Source organism: Tachypleus tridentatus, chromosome 10, assembly GCF_004210375.1.
Source record: "Tachypleus tridentatus isolate NWPU-2018 chromosome 10, ASM421037v1, whole genome shotgun sequence".
Lineage (NCBI taxonomy): Eukaryota > Metazoa > Arthropoda > Merostomata > Xiphosura > Limulidae > Tachypleus > Tachypleus tridentatus.
This window is the reverse complement of record NC_134834.1, coordinates 61,573,802-61,592,459: the sequence shown is the minus strand read 5'-3', so window position 1 is coordinate 61,592,459 and position 18,658 is coordinate 61,573,802. Positions and strand designations below refer to the sequence as shown.

The following is an 18,658-nucleotide window of genomic DNA, read 5'->3' as shown; positions in this document are numbered from 1 at the left end:
TCCTATAAAATTATATGTAGAGTTATTTCTCTACATGAAGTAACACCATGTAACAGTCATTATAAGTTTAGTTTATGAGTCTTTTCAGTGATGTCAAGAAAACCCACTTGTAGAGAAATATATATGCAAAAAACGGCTCGTTTGGGTTGAGAAAATATTTTACATAGAAGAGCGAACAACGTTTCGACCTTCTTCGGTTATCGTCAGGTTCACAAAGAAAGAGGTAACTGACCGGAAGCTGACCACATGTTTGAAAGGGGGTTGTGTAACTGAGTGTCGGAATGTAGAGGGCGGTGTTAGATGTTTTAATATATAATTTTATTTATTTTATTATATTAATATAGGTATAAAGGCATTCCTTTATATTGGTTTATTTTGGGTTTAAGTTGTTGTATAAGTAAGGCTTCTTTAATTTTGCGTTTGTTTATGTTTGTTTCTTTATTTAGTATTTGAGAGTTTTCTATGGTTATGTTGTGTTTATTTGACTTGCAGTGTTCGAAAACGTGTGAAGATGACTTTTTATGTTCTTTGAATCTGGTTTCCATTTTTCTACTTGTTTCTCCAATATAGAAGTCGTGGCAGTTATCACATTGTATTTTATAAATAATGTTGGTGTGGTGTTTGTCAGTGTAGTTTTTACATAGTATAGACCTCAGTTTTGTGCCTGGTTTTTTGAATAAATTTGGTATTAACTGGAATCACGAAGAAGGTTGAAACGTTGTTTGCTCCTTTAAATAAAAATTTTCTCAGCCCATACAACCATTTTTATATAGATACTATTAATGTAGAAGAAGAGTATGCAAATTTATGATCACACGAGGATGTACTCTCATGACCTACTCTGTGAATAAATACCTTGTCAGAAGCTTTGCTAAAAGAGAGAGACTCACAAGATAGTTATTGAAAGATATAGTTAGTGCTGTTCATTGCTTGATATTGTTATTGATATTAAACAGTACTGTTTGAATATCATATTTGCTGTATTTTTTTAATTAGGTTTTTTTGTTTCTTTCTGGTTCTTTTCATGATTCCATTATTATTGACTCATTAATATTTAGGATAAACTGTTTATTAATAATGGTGTAAAATCAGGCCAAGCATTTATTTATTAATTACATTGAATTTATTTCCAAATGTTGTTATACTGAAAAAATTGTTTTCTTGTAAATATATGCTTGGCCCGATTTTACACCATTATTAATAAACAGTTTATCCTAAATATTAATGAGTCAATAATAATGGAATCATGAAAAGAACCAGAAAGAAACAAAAAAACCTAATTAAAAAAATACAGCAAATATGATATTCAAACAGGAAATATATCTTTTTATACCATAAAAATGCAATATTTTACAGTTTTTAAGCAGTTCTGAATACACTTCTAGCACAAGGACATCTATACATAAATTACCTTGGAATACATAAGTAGGCTAAATGCCACCTGTCTTACATCTGCTTAAAATATATTTGCATGTTAGGCATACGTGAACAACATACTGATATAATGAAACAATATAACATAACAAAACAATGACCATACATTGTTAGACAAAAAGTATGTCACTTTAGTATTTTGTTATCTACATTTTTAAAACTAAATTGTTTGTACCACCTATTTTGCCACAATTTGGGAACAACTGTTCTAGAATATTATAACATGTTATGTTTTAAAATTTAGGATCAACTGCTTCATAAACATATTGAGAGAAGGTGAACATTTTCTCAAAATAATCAAGTAAATAAGAGAATAATTTGTTTGGAAATCAAAGTTTAAGATATTTTGTTCACAGACTTTATCAAAGTTGTTAATTTGTTCTGTATTTTATATCTGAAATTTTAGTCTTACACAAGTACAATTCTTTGTATTAAACCAGTAATGTAATAGTGTTTGCACTAATATAAACATTTTTAAAAGAAACCCACATTTAAGAGATGATTTTGCTTTATAATTCAACCAAAACTCTTGACGTTTTTTTTTTTAAAAAAGGCACAACAAATGAGTTGAAATGCTTCATTTTTGTTTTTGATCTACTGTAGTCATTTAAATATATTTAAAATTTTAGAATCTACATTTAGGTTTAGCTTTTTTCTCTAATACAATCAAAGCTTCAACTGTTTAGACAATAAGGAGAAAAAAAAATTGAAATTTATTTATTTTTCATTAATAAGTAAAGATTTTGATCTTACCTTTCTTTTCAGCTTTCAATTTCATGGAGACTACATCAGATCCAGAGCCAGCTTCACTCATAGCCAGGGCTCCAATATGTTCTCCACTAATCAACTGTTAAAAAAAATGGTTGGGTTATAAGGTTTTGTATTCCTTTGTCTATCACATTTAATAAGCAATAGTCTTAAAAATAATTTTTAAAATCACTATTATTACTATTATATGTTGCAATATTAGTAGCAGAAAAATCTTAAAACAAATACACTTAATCCAGAAGTAAAAAAGTGCTCTTAATCTCTTAGTATTCCTAATTTAATGCATACAAGAATGTAAGTGATATTGCATAGCTTTAATTGCCTAGAATACAAAAGTTACAATCAGTAAGGTAAATATACAAAGTTATAATGTCATTAACTCTTTGTTAGTGATGATTATGTCTAATTTCTTTTCACAGTTCTAGCTATAGTTGAGAGATCCTTGTTTCTTGCAGGTAAAAAACAAACAAAACAGATTTATTTTAATTATTTATTACCATTTAATATGTCACCAATGAATTTTTTCAGGAGCCAGTCTATTTAAAGCAACATGTAGAGATAGACCTAAATATGCAGAAAGGTTAGAGGAGGTCACTGGAATCAAAGATCTGATGTGGGAGACTGTACCACTTCTGATTCAGCTATACTCTTCACCCATTGGAGAAATATGCCACATACATAGGTGGAAAAACAGAAAAGCACATCCAAGTTGGAAGAACTATGGGAGGGTAGGGATCTTAAATATATATTTATGAAACTCAATTCCAGAAAATATAAAATTGGTTAAGAATAAAAGGATGCACACCTTTAGGTAGGTGTAGAATTGCTAGAGTGCAACAGACCATACACAGCAAGTCAACTACATATAAAACCTATGCTACTTGGAACTAGCATCCACATAAGAGTTGGAAAGAGGATCAAACTACCAGCATGTCATCTACAATCTAAAACCCACACATTTGGCAGGGGTAGGAAAGAGAATTGTACCATCCTCAGCTTACATTTATTAGACCAGAGGAAATCTATTACCTCCTGACCCATGAACAAAGCACACGTTAATATGAGAAACTGACAGATGGATCCAAGAACCTGACATCTAGTATTGAAAAGATGTCTGCTTAATATAAACCATTTCCCTTAACCCTGCGGTACTGAATAAAAAATTGTAATGTTTGGCATGGCGCTGAATATATATTTTTGATACTTCAACTAATTGCAGTATTAGTACTAAAAGCATGATATCTCGGCAATAACTCAACAAAAGTCCCTGCAATGTTCAGTGATTGTACCCAATACTATATATGTTAAATTCAATACATACGAATAACAGGAATAAAGGAAGACACCCTGATACACAACGAAGAAGTGCCATGTAAAGCACAATAATTTATTATAAATTGTATACAATTTGTGCAACAGCCCGTTAATAGTCTTTGTGGTTATGATAATTAGCCACGAGGGTATGTTGTTTACATCTTGTCAACGAAGATCACCTGTCATGCTCAGCCTTCAAGTCAACTGCAGTTGCTAACTGCACCAAAAGGGTTAAATTAATTGATATTGAAAGAAACCATCCCAAATGCAGTAACATCCTTGGAATAAGCATAGAGAGATAGTGGAAGGGGAAGAACACGCAGTAATTTGCAAGTGTCTCCACCATGGTTCACAATAATGATGGAGTAAACAAGAGAATAAATGAGGGAAGGAATATAGGCATCAGTAATACATGTCTGAGGAATTATGTTGACAGGTTCAACTATAAATCTTGACCTCAGCTACTGTAAACTGACTTCCATGTGTAGGTAGGATGAGGGATCCCAAATGAAGGGGTGAACTGCAATTTTGATCACTCACTTTCATTTGTTTTTATTTCATAGTGGAATATATCATGTCTTTTACACCAGCAGAACCACCACCCTATTTTCAACTGAATGGTTTTATAATAATCTATATATTATACTTGTATTTCATTAAACTACTTAGGAAGATGCCTGGAAATGGAAAGTGATAAGGACTCTCAAACTCCAAAAGAAAAGTACAGTGTAGAATCTGGAGGAAAAACAACATTTGAGACAGTGCAGTCTATGATCACAAAACCCTATTTTGAAAAACAGAACATAACCATACCAATTTATTAGAAAGACATGGCAGAGGTGTGTCAATATCCCCTTCTGCTTCATTGGTGAGTACAGGTTAGGATGGACAAACTTATGAAGCAAGTCCATGGTGAGGATAAAGCTACAAGTGATCTTATGGAACATCCACTCCTTGTACTGTGCATTGCATGGACATGGATTACAGTTTGTGAGAATTGCTTACATGTGCAGGTAAGATAGGTTCAGACTTGAAGGTTAAAAAATACCTGGTTTGACACCACTCGCTACAGAGCAAGATCCAGAAAGAAAAAGAGTGACATACTGAAGATATACATATGTATACACACACACACTTGCATATGTGTATAAAAGTTCTGAATGAAAAAAATATGTTTCCATTCATTGTATTTCTACCTGTTTAAAAAAGACATAAGCTATTATTACTAAGAATTAATTTGGAGTAAACTGTCACTGAAAGTAAATTGTGCCCCTGATAAGACTAACACTAAATATTACAGAGTAATAAGAAAGAACTGTTACAAACAGCAAGACCCAACCAGTAATGAAATAGAAAAAAATAATCAAAACATAATGCTATACAACCAAACCAAATTCACAAGGATATAGGTTATAATGTAAGATATTGGATGTGTTCTGGTTTTTGGAAGATATAATATATATAATGTATTTGAAATATTGTATGATTATTTGTTGATGCAAGTAAAAAAATTTTAATAATGAGATCAAATTTGACAAATTTTTCTACAAGCCAATAAACTAAAAAACAGTGGTAAATGTATGTCTTTATTTTGCAAGTTTTAACTAATTCAAAATATCATGTTTTAAATTAAATAAGCAATATTTATTTAGGACATTTTATCACAGAAAATCAAAATTTGTTAAAAGCCTTTCAAATAACAACAGATAGTTTTATCTATAATCAATCAAGTTCTAAAAAGAAGTGAAAATTTCTCATCTTTAATTGAAAACAAACATTTTTTTCTACAACAATAATGTATGCTCTTATGCCATTACATTTTTAGAAAAAGCAAAAAAAAAGCAAAGTGGAAAATTACACATGATATGGTGTTGATTCTTGTTCTCAACCCCCAGTATTTGTATCTATTTATGATCTTAAGTTTTTCATTTGAAAGCTTAAAAATATTGTGTTTACTTTACCTTAGGTAAATATTTCTTCTTCTGTTCTTTGTTCCCATTTCTGGCTATTTGATTGACACAGAGGTTTGAATGTGCACCATAACTAAGAGATATGGCTGGAGAAGCTCGAGACAGTTCTTCAACAATAATGCAGTGCTCTAAGTAGCCAGATCCCAAGCCACCATCTTCAACTGACAAATAAAATGTGTATAAATAATAATATCTTATTTGTCAAAATTTTCACTTTTAAGCTTTTGTACATTTAATAATTATTGGAATACTCCCCACTATATTTGAATAACTGTTTCACAAAAACAAATTAAAGGTAATTTTAGATCAAATCTTTGACAAGAAAAGTTATACTGAGTGGTACGAATGGATATTTTTGTGGGTGACTAATGAACTTAATGGTTCAAAGAATGTTCTCTGAATTTAATTATTTCTACAAATTGGTTTTGAATACAGTTCTCATTCCTAGAACATACCTCAAAACTGCAAAGTTCACAGAAAAAATCTGTAATGTTCATAGAAAATCATACAGTTTCCAAGTTGAAATTAATTTTAAGCAGGTGTTTACCTCTGAAATCCTGTAAGCCTTTTCTAGTTGAATCATTCTAGCTTTATCAACAATCATGTGACTTTTCATGTAACCAAAGGATGTCAAGATAAAAGACAACTGAATCACTGGAAGCTATACTCTGGGACAGAAAAGATAATATACATAAACCACAAAAACACTGAATGTTGAGATCTAGTAGAACTTAAGCAGAATCCAGAACCAAAGCAATTGGCTTTGGAAAGTATTTTTCTGGAATAACTGAATGGAGAGGATCAATCTCTAAAAGAAACTGGACTCAAAATGCAAGCCCTAGATGGAGATAATTTTTCTACAGCAGAGTACTTCTTCACATCAGATGCTCTTTATTTATGGAAATACTCAAGCAGCCATGCACATTCATAGGTGTGGTGTCCCAGGTGGTGAATAGACAGTTATCCAGGGTCAGTGTGCAAAAGATTATCCTGTCCTCATGAATGGAATATTTTCAGTGAAAAATAGTATTAATTAACTAGAAACTAGAAGTGTTGCTGAGGCTGAAAAAAAACTAAATGATATCTGGAAAAAAAATCTGCCAAAATGTATGTCACACTTGGAATGTGATATACTTAAAGATAACAATACTGAGATAATAGATCTATGGTGAAAAATCCTACAAAACAAGAAATTGGAGACAATGCATACAAGCGTGATGCTAGGGACAAATGTCTTGAAGTGAAGCCATTGTTCCCAGAGCAGAAAGAATGTCTTTGGAGGTAGATGTAGAATAAAGAAATTTGTGGACATGAAATTACATGGCTTAAAGATCCATAATATTATGGATGAAACATGTTATTCAAATACACTTCTATGATAAATAATATACAAGTAGAACAGAACTAGTTTTAAGTTTATTTATAAATATTATGCACTTTCAGTTTATATGTACATAATACACAATATAATATCTTGCTTTTTCAGTTGTGCTTAAATTTATTGACAAATGTGGCTTGTTAAAGTGTATGCTTCTATGTAACTATTTTTTTTATTAAGAATCTTTTGAGATTACTTCCTAATTTTTCAAGATTACCTAATTATGATAAATATAAGACCCAATACTTTATCTGCTTTCAGTACAATAATTTAAGTTTGACTTTTATTCAATAAACAGATAAAAAAAAAACACTTACCAGGGACAGTAACTCCCATTAAACCCAAGTCTCCCAACTTTTTCCAAAAGTCCTATGATGAGAGCCAGATAAATTTTAATATAAAAATAAGATCACTTCTATCATTAAGTATTAATGTTCAATTTGTTGTACTATTGAGTTTTATTTTTCAAACCTGCTTTTCATTCCAGTGTAATTTGGTATAACCTTTACTATCAACTACACATGTGCTTTGTACTTGAATCAGTATCATTATCAAGCCTATCTTATGTTAAAATATTTAAATGTACATATAATTTATCAAGTAACTAATGTTGGTTTCTGGTGGCATTTCAGAGAAGGGCTAGGGATATTAGGATGGATTTGTTGGCTTATAATGGAATATAAGTTAAAACCTGTTACCATATTGGAGCTTGATGCACAAGATTTAAAATTCCTAAGAGAAGTGATAAGATTACTGTATCAAAGCTGTTCTTGTTGAATTCTGAGGCTAAAATAGATCATAAATTTAAGATTTTAAAAATGAAGTGGATAGTGTCACCATTACCAATGACACTGTCCAACATCAATGGTGAGCCCATGGTAAAAATATGTTAAAATGGTGCTGTCGCTTTCGATCATAACATTAAAATGTGGGCTATTGTAACCTGAGTGTCACACAGACCACACTTTGGTGCATCAGTACCAGATAAAAGAAAGTGATGAGTTAAAAAATTGTGACCAATGAATATCCTTATGGAAGCAAGATAGCCAAATAGCAACAGAAGGTTTGATCTGGAAAAGCTTGTTATCACGTTGTTAACTCCAAGTTGACTGCCAAAGGTGCAGAGCCAAGCCTCGAATACAGGATCACAGTCCATGTATGGGGCAGACACAGAGGTGACAGTACCAGAGCAGACAGACTTATCTGCAATTTCAACAAGCTCATTCCTGCAAATACTGGCTTTGCCTGGTATCCAGAAAAATTGGATAGAAGTAGATGACAGAGAGAAATGAGCCAGTTAGTTTTGGATATTGATGAGAAGCAATTCCAGAGCTAATAAAGAGCTAAATGAGTCAGTATAAATAGTACAGTTTGTGTACTCCACAGCCTCTATGTGATCCAGGGCAAGAGAAATGGTGTACAATTCAGCAGTGAACACAGAAACTATAAAGGAAATTTTGTGTGCAACAATCAACTCACAACAAATCATGGCAGAGACTATAGAGTAATCTGATTTCAAATCATCCATATAAATTGAAATGGAAGGATGGTTCAAAATATGTTCAGCAAATAGAAGGCAGTACTTCCAATCTCAAGTATCCACCTTTTTCGGATAACTCAAAGAAAGGTCATATTTGGGGATGGTAATTAGCCATGGTGGGATGGGCTAATTAGTGGATAAAGCTATGTTATCCAAAGACAGACCCAATTCATTCAAATGTGCTTGGATACAAAGACCAAAAGGAACAATGGCAGATGGTCTATTCTGAAAAAGCATGGCCTACTGAGAAAAAAGACACAACCCCAGGTGGGATGCTGTGATTAGGATTGAAGTTTTGAAGCATACAGTAATGACAATTGCAAATAGCAAAGGTATAGAGGAGATTCATGAGGCTCAGTGTACAAACTCTGGACTGGAGAAGTGTGGAAGTCCCCTGTTCAAAGCCAAAGCCCCTAATGGTGAACAGGGTCTAACCTGTTCAAGGCTGAGGTCCTGAGAGAGCTATAGCCCCATTTTAATTGAACAAAGGCACGATAGATTTTTAGCATAGAACACTGATTTGCTCCTCAAAGAGGGGGAAGAGAGGATACAGGGGATGTTCAGTGCCCTTATACACTTTACACATATCTGCTTGATGTGTGGAATAAAGGTTAGCTTACAGACAAAGATAAGCCAAAGAACTTTGGCTCAGGGACCACAGGAACCACAACTTCTCTGAGAAATGGAGTTCAGGATATGTGTGAATACTCTATTAGCAGAAGAAGTACATGCAAACAGGTTTCAAGTGAAAAATGGTGAAACCGTTTGCTGTGGTACACTTCAGTATGCAATTGAAGGTAGTCTGTAGCTGCTGTTCAATAAACCTCATGCTCAATGACTCACACAAAATGTGGGAGTCATTGACATAGAGACCATTTGCAACTGTAGGGGCAGTTATCCACTAATAGCATTAATCTTTATAATCAAAAGTGTTACACTCAAGACACAGCCCTAAGGGATTCCAGGTTCCTGTGGGAAGGAACAGGAAAGTGTTGAACCCATACAGACTTGGAATTGTCTGTTCATTAAAAATGTTTAATAAAAATGGATAAATGACCATGCAACCTATATGAGAAAAAGTCTCACAAGATACCATACCTCTTTGTTGCATCATAAGCTTTTCAAGATAGAAAAATACAGAAACAAGACGTTGTTGCTTGAGAAAGGCTTCCTTGATAGATGTTTGACATCTAATTAAATAGATCATTGTGGAATGTTGTTGTCAGAACCCACAATGAGTAGGTGAGAGGACGTTGTTTGATTTGAGGAACCAAAAAAGATGAGCATTAACCATTCTCTCTAAGATCTCACAGAGACAACTTGTCAAAGCAACTGGATGGTATTTCAAAGGAATGTTGGGAACCTTCCCAGGCTTAGGAAAAAGGATTACAATAGCATGGTGCCAAGCATCAGGAAAGCATTCTCTTGCAAGATCCAGTTAAAACATCCAGAAGATTAGCAGGAGTTAGGAAAAAGATGACACATCATCTCATAACGAACATCATTGGGTCCGACTGATGTACTGCCAGACCAATGAGGAGCAAGCTTCAATTCACCAGCATAGAGAGGCAATTACAGTCACAGAGATGATCAGCCCAAATGGAAAAAGGCAATCGCTCTGCCCGTGTCCTGATGGCTAAAATGGTGGGGGATGAAGCAGAAGTGCTAGGTGCTTGAGAAAAGCTTTCACTGAGAGTATTAGCAATACTCTGGGCATCAGAAACTTCCTGGCCATCAGAGAGCAAGATTGAAAGAGGGACAAAAGTATACTCTCCATTAAACTTTCAAATTTTGTCCCATATGACTTTGGAACTGATGGTAGAAGAGAGGTGAATTGAATATAAGATGTCTTCTGACTTTGATGTGTTATTTCCTGACAATATGCATGGGCCTGCTGAAATTCAGTGCAATTTAAAAGTGCGGGATACCTAGATAGGTATCCCAAGCCCATTTTTGAGCTTTCCTTGCCACATGGCAGGCAGAATTCCATCAAGAATGAGGATACCGTGGGAAATGTGTCAAGGTTTAAGAAACAGACTGAGCAGGTGCCTGAACAATACTGTCAGTCACTGATGCCACACAGTCATCTATCAATGGTTTACAGATGATGGGAGGATCAAGTTCTGAGAGAGCAATGAAAGAGAGCCAGTTGGTCTGGTCCAACTTTGATTGAGATATATGGGTCAGGATGGCATTGACCACAGCCAGTCTCTCTCAAAATGATAGGAAAATGATCACTGCCCCATGGGTTACTGTCAACACTCTAAGACAAGTAAGAGAAAAGTGAAGGGGGCAGATAGACAGATCAACAGCAGTATAAGACTGACTAGGTGTATGAAAATAAGTATAAGAACCAGTACTGAAGAGAGATAGGTTGTGATCCAAGAGCATATGCTGTATGGACCAATGCCTCCCATCAATATCAGTACCACCCCAGAGGGAATTATGTCTATTAAAATCCTCCATGATTAAAAAGGGAGATTGTAACTGCTCAATGAGTGCATCATGATCTGACTGATCATAGGTTTCTTCAGGTGCTTTGTAGAGAGAACAAATAGTGATGGTATAACCCAAGGAAGCACAGATAGCTACAGCCTCCAGGGGGTGTATCAAGTGGCAAAGACAGGGTAGGCACATGCTGATCAACCAACAGTGCCACCCCTCCATGTACTCATCCATGTCATTTCTGTACTATGAAAACTGCTGAAAGGTGACTGTATAGGCAGGTTTTAGAAACATTTTCTGTAAGGAAAGACATGCAGAATGTTAGGAGTCAATCAAATCCTTAATGTCATCTATATTTGAACAAAAACCCCAACAGTTCCACTGGATCAGAGTGACCATTTTTATTTACATAGCTTTTTTATGCCCCGCACCCCTAAAAAACTTTAATATGTTCTTGCACCCCTCACAGTAATTATTTATTTAAGAATAAAGGTGAAGGTGGCCAAAACAAATGTTATCTTGCACCCCTGGAATGCTATCTTGCACCCCTGGTTGGGAACCACTGGTTTACATGGAGGAAAATGTGGTGGGAAGCCCTTCTATTTATAGGATGAAGGTCTATTGACCTCTATGGATTCTTCACTGGATCGTGTAGGCAGGTGAACTGGCTGTGGACAAAGGTTCCAGCAACTGAGAGTGTGAATGAATGGTCATTTTACTTCTTGGGAATGCAGAAGAGGACAAATCTGAGGAAACAGCCAAACCAGAAGTCAAAGGAAGTGGAATTGGGCAGTCATTGTAAGAAGTGGCAGGAACAGAGATGGAAGTAGACATAGAGTCATAAACTCTTTTAATCATGGAGGGTGAAAGATTCTTCAGATGTTTTGCAAACAACTCTGTTGGAGGCACGGAGAAATCTACCTGCACTCCAACCATGGCAGTGGAATGAAGTGCAGCAGCATATGTCCAAGATGGAGTTGAGGACAATAATTTCCAAGCCTCTGGATAGAAGATATTATCTGTAGTCTTCAAGTGTTGGACCTCTCTCTCTTACACACATTTAGGGATGAAAAATAGTTAGAGGGATGTAGACCTCTACAGTTAGCACAGCATGATTCTAGTTTGCACTCGTAAGTGTTGTGGTCTTTGCTACCACAATAAGCACATGTTAAAAAAACTATGACATGACATTTTTGAGTGACTGAACCATTGACACTGTAAGAGTCTAAGAGGATTGGAAATGTACAGCCATACCTTACAGTTCAAATAATCTGCTTTGACTGTGACAGGAGAAAGATATGGTGATGTAAACATCAATATCAGAACATATTAGTCACCATAATTCTGTCTTTACAAGTGGAGATTAGGTGTACCACAGAAACACCTTAGCTGGAGAAACCAGCAGAATCTCAGACTCAGAAATGTTCTTTAAACCCCTTTCAACTGTAACTCCTCTGGAAGAATTCTAAGTTGCATGGGGAGTAACCTTGATGGCCTTCGATTTCAAAAGAAGTTTAGTATGTTGTGGTGAAAATGTTTCCACCAAAATGTATCCAGAGCACAAACTCTTTACTGACTTAGAAGAGCCAGCAAGCCCCTCTACTCCCTTTTGAGTATAAAAGGGGGACATCTGCCCTAAGAATTTCTTGGATAAGGAATGGATAATTAGAAATTGAGGTAGAAAATATGACTGTGATGTTGACTGTACGACTGTCTTACATGTGTAGTTGTTTTCCAATAATGTTTTTTTTTTTCATTTTTATTTATTGTTTCATAAATAGATGTATTCATAATAAAGACATTACATTTCAGTGCCCACTGACCCTACCCACCACAGAGCCCTACGAAGGGATGCAAAACAATGTCAAACAAGGACATTGCAGCAATGCGAGGGTTTTGTGAGCATGACACCTGAAGACCAGTATCAGACACAATGTCCATAACACCTGTTGAGAACATCCAACACTGGTATTAGGTTGACCCTAGCACAAGTGGACCAGTTGATTGACACTGGGAGGGCCACTCCAAGGCTGCCCATCTACAGGAATTCAAGTCCAAAGTGGTGTGTTAGAGTTGGACCCCTCAACCTCCAGGATCCTTTTCTCTCCTTCACGGGTCACCGTGCACAGCAAACATGTAGATGGATGTTTAGATCCTAGAGGAGGTAAACTGAAAGTATAAAACTTTCTCTGAGAGAACCCTTTACTATGTACAGGAATCCACCTCTTTTCAATTGTTTCTTCTTCTTCCAACTGACAGCCATTCATTTATTTATTGGCAGATTGTCTTGAATGTTACTAGGGATTTATCTTGGTCTAATAAAGCCAGGCACTTTTAAAAAAATTTAAATTAATATTTCAAAACGATTTTATGGGTCAAAGGTCAAAAATCCCCAAAATACATATTTTCAACACCTGTGTGGTCACACTTATAGCAACTAAGATGAAAGTTGACACAAATATTAATTTTCATGTGCCCAACACACTGACAGAAATAAGTTGGATTTGCTCATTTTGGATCTCTTTATGGGGGATTAGTGCTAAAAAAACTTCATATTTCACCAATTTACATGGGATTTGGTAAAAAATATGATTTTCTATATAGGTTCTACACATTTACAAAAGAAATAATGGATGACTCATTTTAAGTAATTTTAGAGGAGATCAAGAAGCAATTTTAGGGTTTTTCATAATTACTTTATCATATTTCAGCCAATTTATATTGTATTTGTTATAAAGATACCTTTTACAGGTTCCATACATACACTCAGAGAAATGGGGAATATGTCCATTTGTGTTCATTTGGGGAGGGGAAGTCAAAAGGTTAAATGTACCCATAATTTTGGAGGTTTAAATCAATTACTTGGCCTTGTTTTGACAAATTTGCACAAAAGTGTCAGTGTTTTCAAAGACTTCTACCATAAAGTTCTTCCACGATTATTGCACTAAAATGTTTTAAAAATCTTAAATTATGTTTTAGTGTGTTTAAACAGATACACAAACAAAAAGAAAAAAACAACTTTTGTAGTCTTTCCTAGCCTCAATAATGGATCATTCTATGTACATTTTTTGTACAAACTTCCATATCAGAAATCTTTGAAAACTTTTACCATTTTTTATTACTCCTGTCACTGCTACGAACATATGGAGAGGACACACTATGCAACTGTTAATAGTACACTATGCAACTGCTGCTTCAGCCTTGCAATGTGTGAAATTAAGCAAATATTCTGAGAAACAGCTATGTAATAAAATTAAAAACATACAATTCCACATAGTTTACAATCTTTTCAAATAAATTCACAGATAATTATTTTACTTAATACTCCTTACGATCTGAAAGTGTATTCAGCTCTATAATTTTAAATCTCACAACATCACAAGTATTACTTTTTAAAAATAAGTCTGGTATTGGAAGAACTAATTAATTACAATCATGCCAGTAAAAAAAAAGACACATTTATATATTTTAAAACTAACCTAACTGCCTGGACATCATCATTACAAGAATAACAAGATTAACATAACGTCATCAGTAGTTTAGGGAAATTTGACCTTTTAGTGATGTAAACTATTTATAGATACTAGTGGGTAAGATAAGAACATGTGCATCTTAATTGGCAAAAATTCAAAAATACAATTTATCACATTTTTCAAAATTACAGAGCTGATTAAGTACCCCAGGCTATTTATTAATCTCTTGGACACTGTAAACTTTATTAAATGCTAAATAAAATAAACTTACTTATGGATAAAAAAATTCCATAAAACTGTGTAAATAAAATTACTTCTCTGTATATATATCCAGTAACAATAACATTTCATCATCTTCACTTAACATTTAGTTTAAAATAGGTTTCCTTAAAAAGTGTCTAACATTGTGCCCTTACTCCTTAAAACAACAATGCAAGACATTAAATGTGTTGATTAAAAAAACTTTTCAATTTAAATTGCTTAGAATATCTTACCCTCATTTTAGGAAAACTATTGTTTTTGTCAATATCCTGGGCAAAAGGAGCAAGTTCTTTCTGTGCAAACTGAAAAACAGTCTGACGCAGCTGTAATTTATACAAAAACTTTAGTTGTTTATTTATATTGTACATATGTACAGAATAGCAATGAAAATACATAGACTTTTATAAACACCTTAATTACTAAATTGTGTATCATTTGAACAAAAGCAATAATAATTGTAATTTAATAATGATTTTTTTTTTACTTTCAAAAATATTCTCTAAAGCTTGAAAGCACTTAACCCACTGATTGTTAGCATATTACTTTCAAGAATTAACATGGAAATTTATTTAGAACTGTAAGTATGGTTTTTAAAAAAATATATATATTTAAGATCCATTACATGAGGCAGACAATTAGAAAGCATTTTGTCTTTGCACATCCATCTTTCAGAAGAACAAAAACTTAAACCTATCCTTCTTTTTTTAAGGTAAATCATCAAATTTCCTCTCAAGCCCCTAGTTAAAAGTTTTTCTGATAGTTTTTCAGTTGACATTCAGTTCAAGTGTGAGAAGAAAAATGGTTAAAAATATAAATTTGAATATTAACACAAGTAATAAATTTTGGCTATGCAGAGTTTTGTTGTATACATGCAGACCAAATTCTTATGCTAGGTATTTGCAATGTCATTTATCCACAAGGAAGCAAACTTAATGGCACAGCCCTCAACGTATGGAACTTTTCCAAAGCTTAGGAAATAATATGAGCCATATAAAAAAAAGGAATTTAGACTTCAATTATTTAATTTATTAATTAATTAAGGAATATTCATGCATCATTTAATCAGTTTCTTTGTCACTGTCAACAAGTTAGTCATTTAGTCAGTTTAGTGTTGTGAATATCAAGCTTGAGTTCAATAAGAAATAGCTTATTTGTGAAGTAAAGTATATCAATGAACTTTGATTATTCTAATTATGAAACTAAAACTTTAAGAAATAAAATGTTTTTATTACTGTCAAGTGATTGAACTTTCCTTGTTTTTGTGCCAAAATGTTAAGAGCCTATTGCAAAACAAAAACTATTAAAAAATAAAGAAATATATCCCTCAAAACACAATACAATAATTTTAGCTAGCCTACATCCTAATCTTGTATCTTAATGAAAAATACTATCCTTGTGGTTTTAAGAGTATGGTTACATAAGACATGAAGTAAAAAGAAAAATAAGGGAGATTTATTCTTCTTGGCTTTTCTTCTCTTGAACAAAGAAAATGTTATCTGAGCAATGTAGCAGACTGGCTTTATTTGTTTTTAAATTTACCTGTTATTTTTTTTAGAACTTCTTTAGTTTATATTTTAATAAATATTTAAATCTTTAATTAACAACAGCATTATCTCATGATGTTTACTGATGGTGTTAATACAGATAAAAAAAAAAATCTGTACATGTGGAACATTTGGTTTTTGATATTTTATTTTAACACATATATTTATAATCATAACTTCATGTATGTTCTTGTCAGTCATAGTCTTGTTGGTAATATTTCCTTGCTAAATGGATAATTATTATTAATAATACAGTGATATAGAGAACTTATCCAAACCTGCATGGAAGCATGATGTATTTGTGGATATACATATGGCTGTCAGCAATAACATGTAGCTAAAAGTGGGAAGTAGACAATGAAAGAACCTTTTGGCAACCCTTAAATTTTTAATATTTGACAAGCACATTTTAATAATTAACAGGTTAACCAAAAATCATAACATTTGATTATTGGCAAATATTTAAATGTTCAAATACTAAAGGAATAGCACTCCTATCATAAACATGTTTCTAAGGATGTAAAACAATACTGCACTGTCTGTCTGGAATAACAAGTCTAGAAAATGATTTTACAAATTTTACCAGAGGTATAATTTTTATTATTTGGTTTGCTGTACCCTCTTCTGTGGAGTAGTTTCCCCATTTAAACAAGGTTTATCAGCACAGCTTAGACCAGAAGACCAATGAAATGCAGTTAAGCCTGTTATAATTCATGGCATTATGTGATATTTATGACAAGTTTTTCTTCAGTCAAAATTTAGTAACTTAAAAAAACGTATGTTAGAATAATGCTATGGTTTAAATAATCAAATAGGTAGAATTTTTTTTTTACTTGTAATTAGCTGGTAGATGTCAATTAATCAATTAGCAAACGCCCAACTGTAGAATATGTGACAATATTTGCCCAATCAGGAAATAAATTATGCAAGAATTAATTTGCTACCATAACTTTTAAAACTAAAAACATCATTGGTTGTCGAAATTATGTTTATTGTGATTATAAAGTATTATTATGATTTCTGTGCTTACCATTCAAATGAAATACAAGATATTTTTTAAAACATTGTTTGCAAAATGCTAACATAAAAAGCCTACCAGAGCAGGTTTAGCCATTTATTGCCACTTTCGTGTGTATCGTGAAAAGTAATGAGAACAAGAGACGAGCTTGATTTCAACCATACAGATTAGCGTGTGGTTCTCACCTGCTGTTGTTCGTCAGTCAGACCAAACATTGTATCATCTGTTGGATAATATGTACTACATTGTTTTACAAGTGCCTGCACCATGATTCCAGGAAACTGAAGGGTACATCTGGGTGAAACATTCCAACACAGTTTTGATAACTTGATCAAATTACTCAAGGAATTCATATCCAATAACCGCAATTACGCCACAGTGAAGAAAACAGATGAAACTTGCTATTACAGTTAGCGTCCTCTACTGACTAAGACATGCGGTTACTGATGTTTCTTGTTGATGTTGCTCCAGCTCGTTAAAGCTTGACTTGCTCTTCATTTATTTTTCAGTCAGTTTTCTATTTATCCATTTATTTTGCTCATGAAGCACCTTAAATGTATGCCATGATTTATCATGATGTTTGATTTAACTTCTCTTTGCTATATTTAACTAATTCACGATCGAGAAGAAGAGAAAAACACATCTAAATGTCTTCGAATATCCCAGAATTCATCCAAATATTTAACTGTTTTTTTGTAAGCATGTGTAATTATACTCTTCAAAACAAGAAACGCAAAAGGGATATTTTGTTATTTTAAAGAGAAATATATGTAATAACGTCACAAGCTCAGAGTATGTGATGTTACACGTGTTAAGGCACTGATTGTCAGATCAAAATGACAATAAAAGTTGTGCACTTTGAAAACGGAGGAAAACATCGGATTTTTCGCCAAAACGCATGCGTGTCCAATAAATATGTTTGAGAGATCTGCATGTTCTGCAAGTGCAACATGTGCAAAATCCCTATAAAAATGACGGGTTCTCGGTTTCCATAGCTCAGTGTTAAGCCACCGACACGCAATACAGTTACGCCAAAACTGACTGAAGCACAACGCAACAACGCCATTGTTCGTTGGAAGCAGGCGAATCTCGATCAGATGTTGCCAGAGCTGTGAATGCACACCCAAACACCATCACAAGGCTATGGAATCGTCACCAACAACATGGATCAACTCGTGACCGTCCACGATCTGGCAGACCTCGTGTGATCACGCCCGCACAAGATCACAACATCCGGTTACGTCACCTTCGGGATAGGACCACCACTGCGACGTCTACTGCCTCAACCATACCAGGGCTGCGTAGGATTTCCGATCAGACCGTACGCAACCGTCTACGAGATGTAGGAATCCGACCTCGACGTCCAGTCAGAGGCGTCATCCTCACCCAGCAACACCATCAAGCACGGCTGCAGTGGACTCGGGCACATCGGGTATGGCCTCATCGACGATGGAGGCATGTTTGGTTCAGCGATGAATCACGTTTTATGCTTCGTAGGCAGGATGGAAGGACC

General features: G+C 34.0%; 1 protein-coding gene across 5 annotated transcripts in view; it reads right to left on the bottom strand.

Annotated features, from left to right (window-relative positions):
• LOC143229401 (isovaleryl-CoA dehydrogenase, mitochondrial) overlaps positions 1-17,601 on the bottom strand; it is a 43,840-nt gene extending 26,239 nt beyond the window's left edge. For 3 of the 5 annotated variants that reach the window (XM_076461682.1, XM_076461683.1, XM_076461684.1), the window contains exons 1-5: positions 17,331-17,601; positions 14,817-14,906; positions 7,182-7,233; positions 5,478-5,647; positions 2,188-2,281 (exon numbers count right to left, since the gene is read on the bottom strand). In XM_076461682.1, the coding sequence (XP_076317797.1) occupies positions 2,188-2,281; positions 5,478-5,647; positions 7,182-7,233; positions 14,817-14,906; positions 17,331-17,498 (574 nt within the window). In that variant the 5' untranslated portion in view covers positions 17,499-17,601. Of the gene's footprint in view, positions 1-2,187; positions 2,282-5,477; positions 5,648-7,181; positions 7,234-14,816; positions 14,907-17,223 lie in introns of all 5 variants that reach the window. The other 2 variants (XM_076461686.1, XM_076461685.1) reach the window with 2 other exon arrangements.
• Between the last annotated feature and the right edge of the window lie 1,057 nt (positions 17,602-18,658).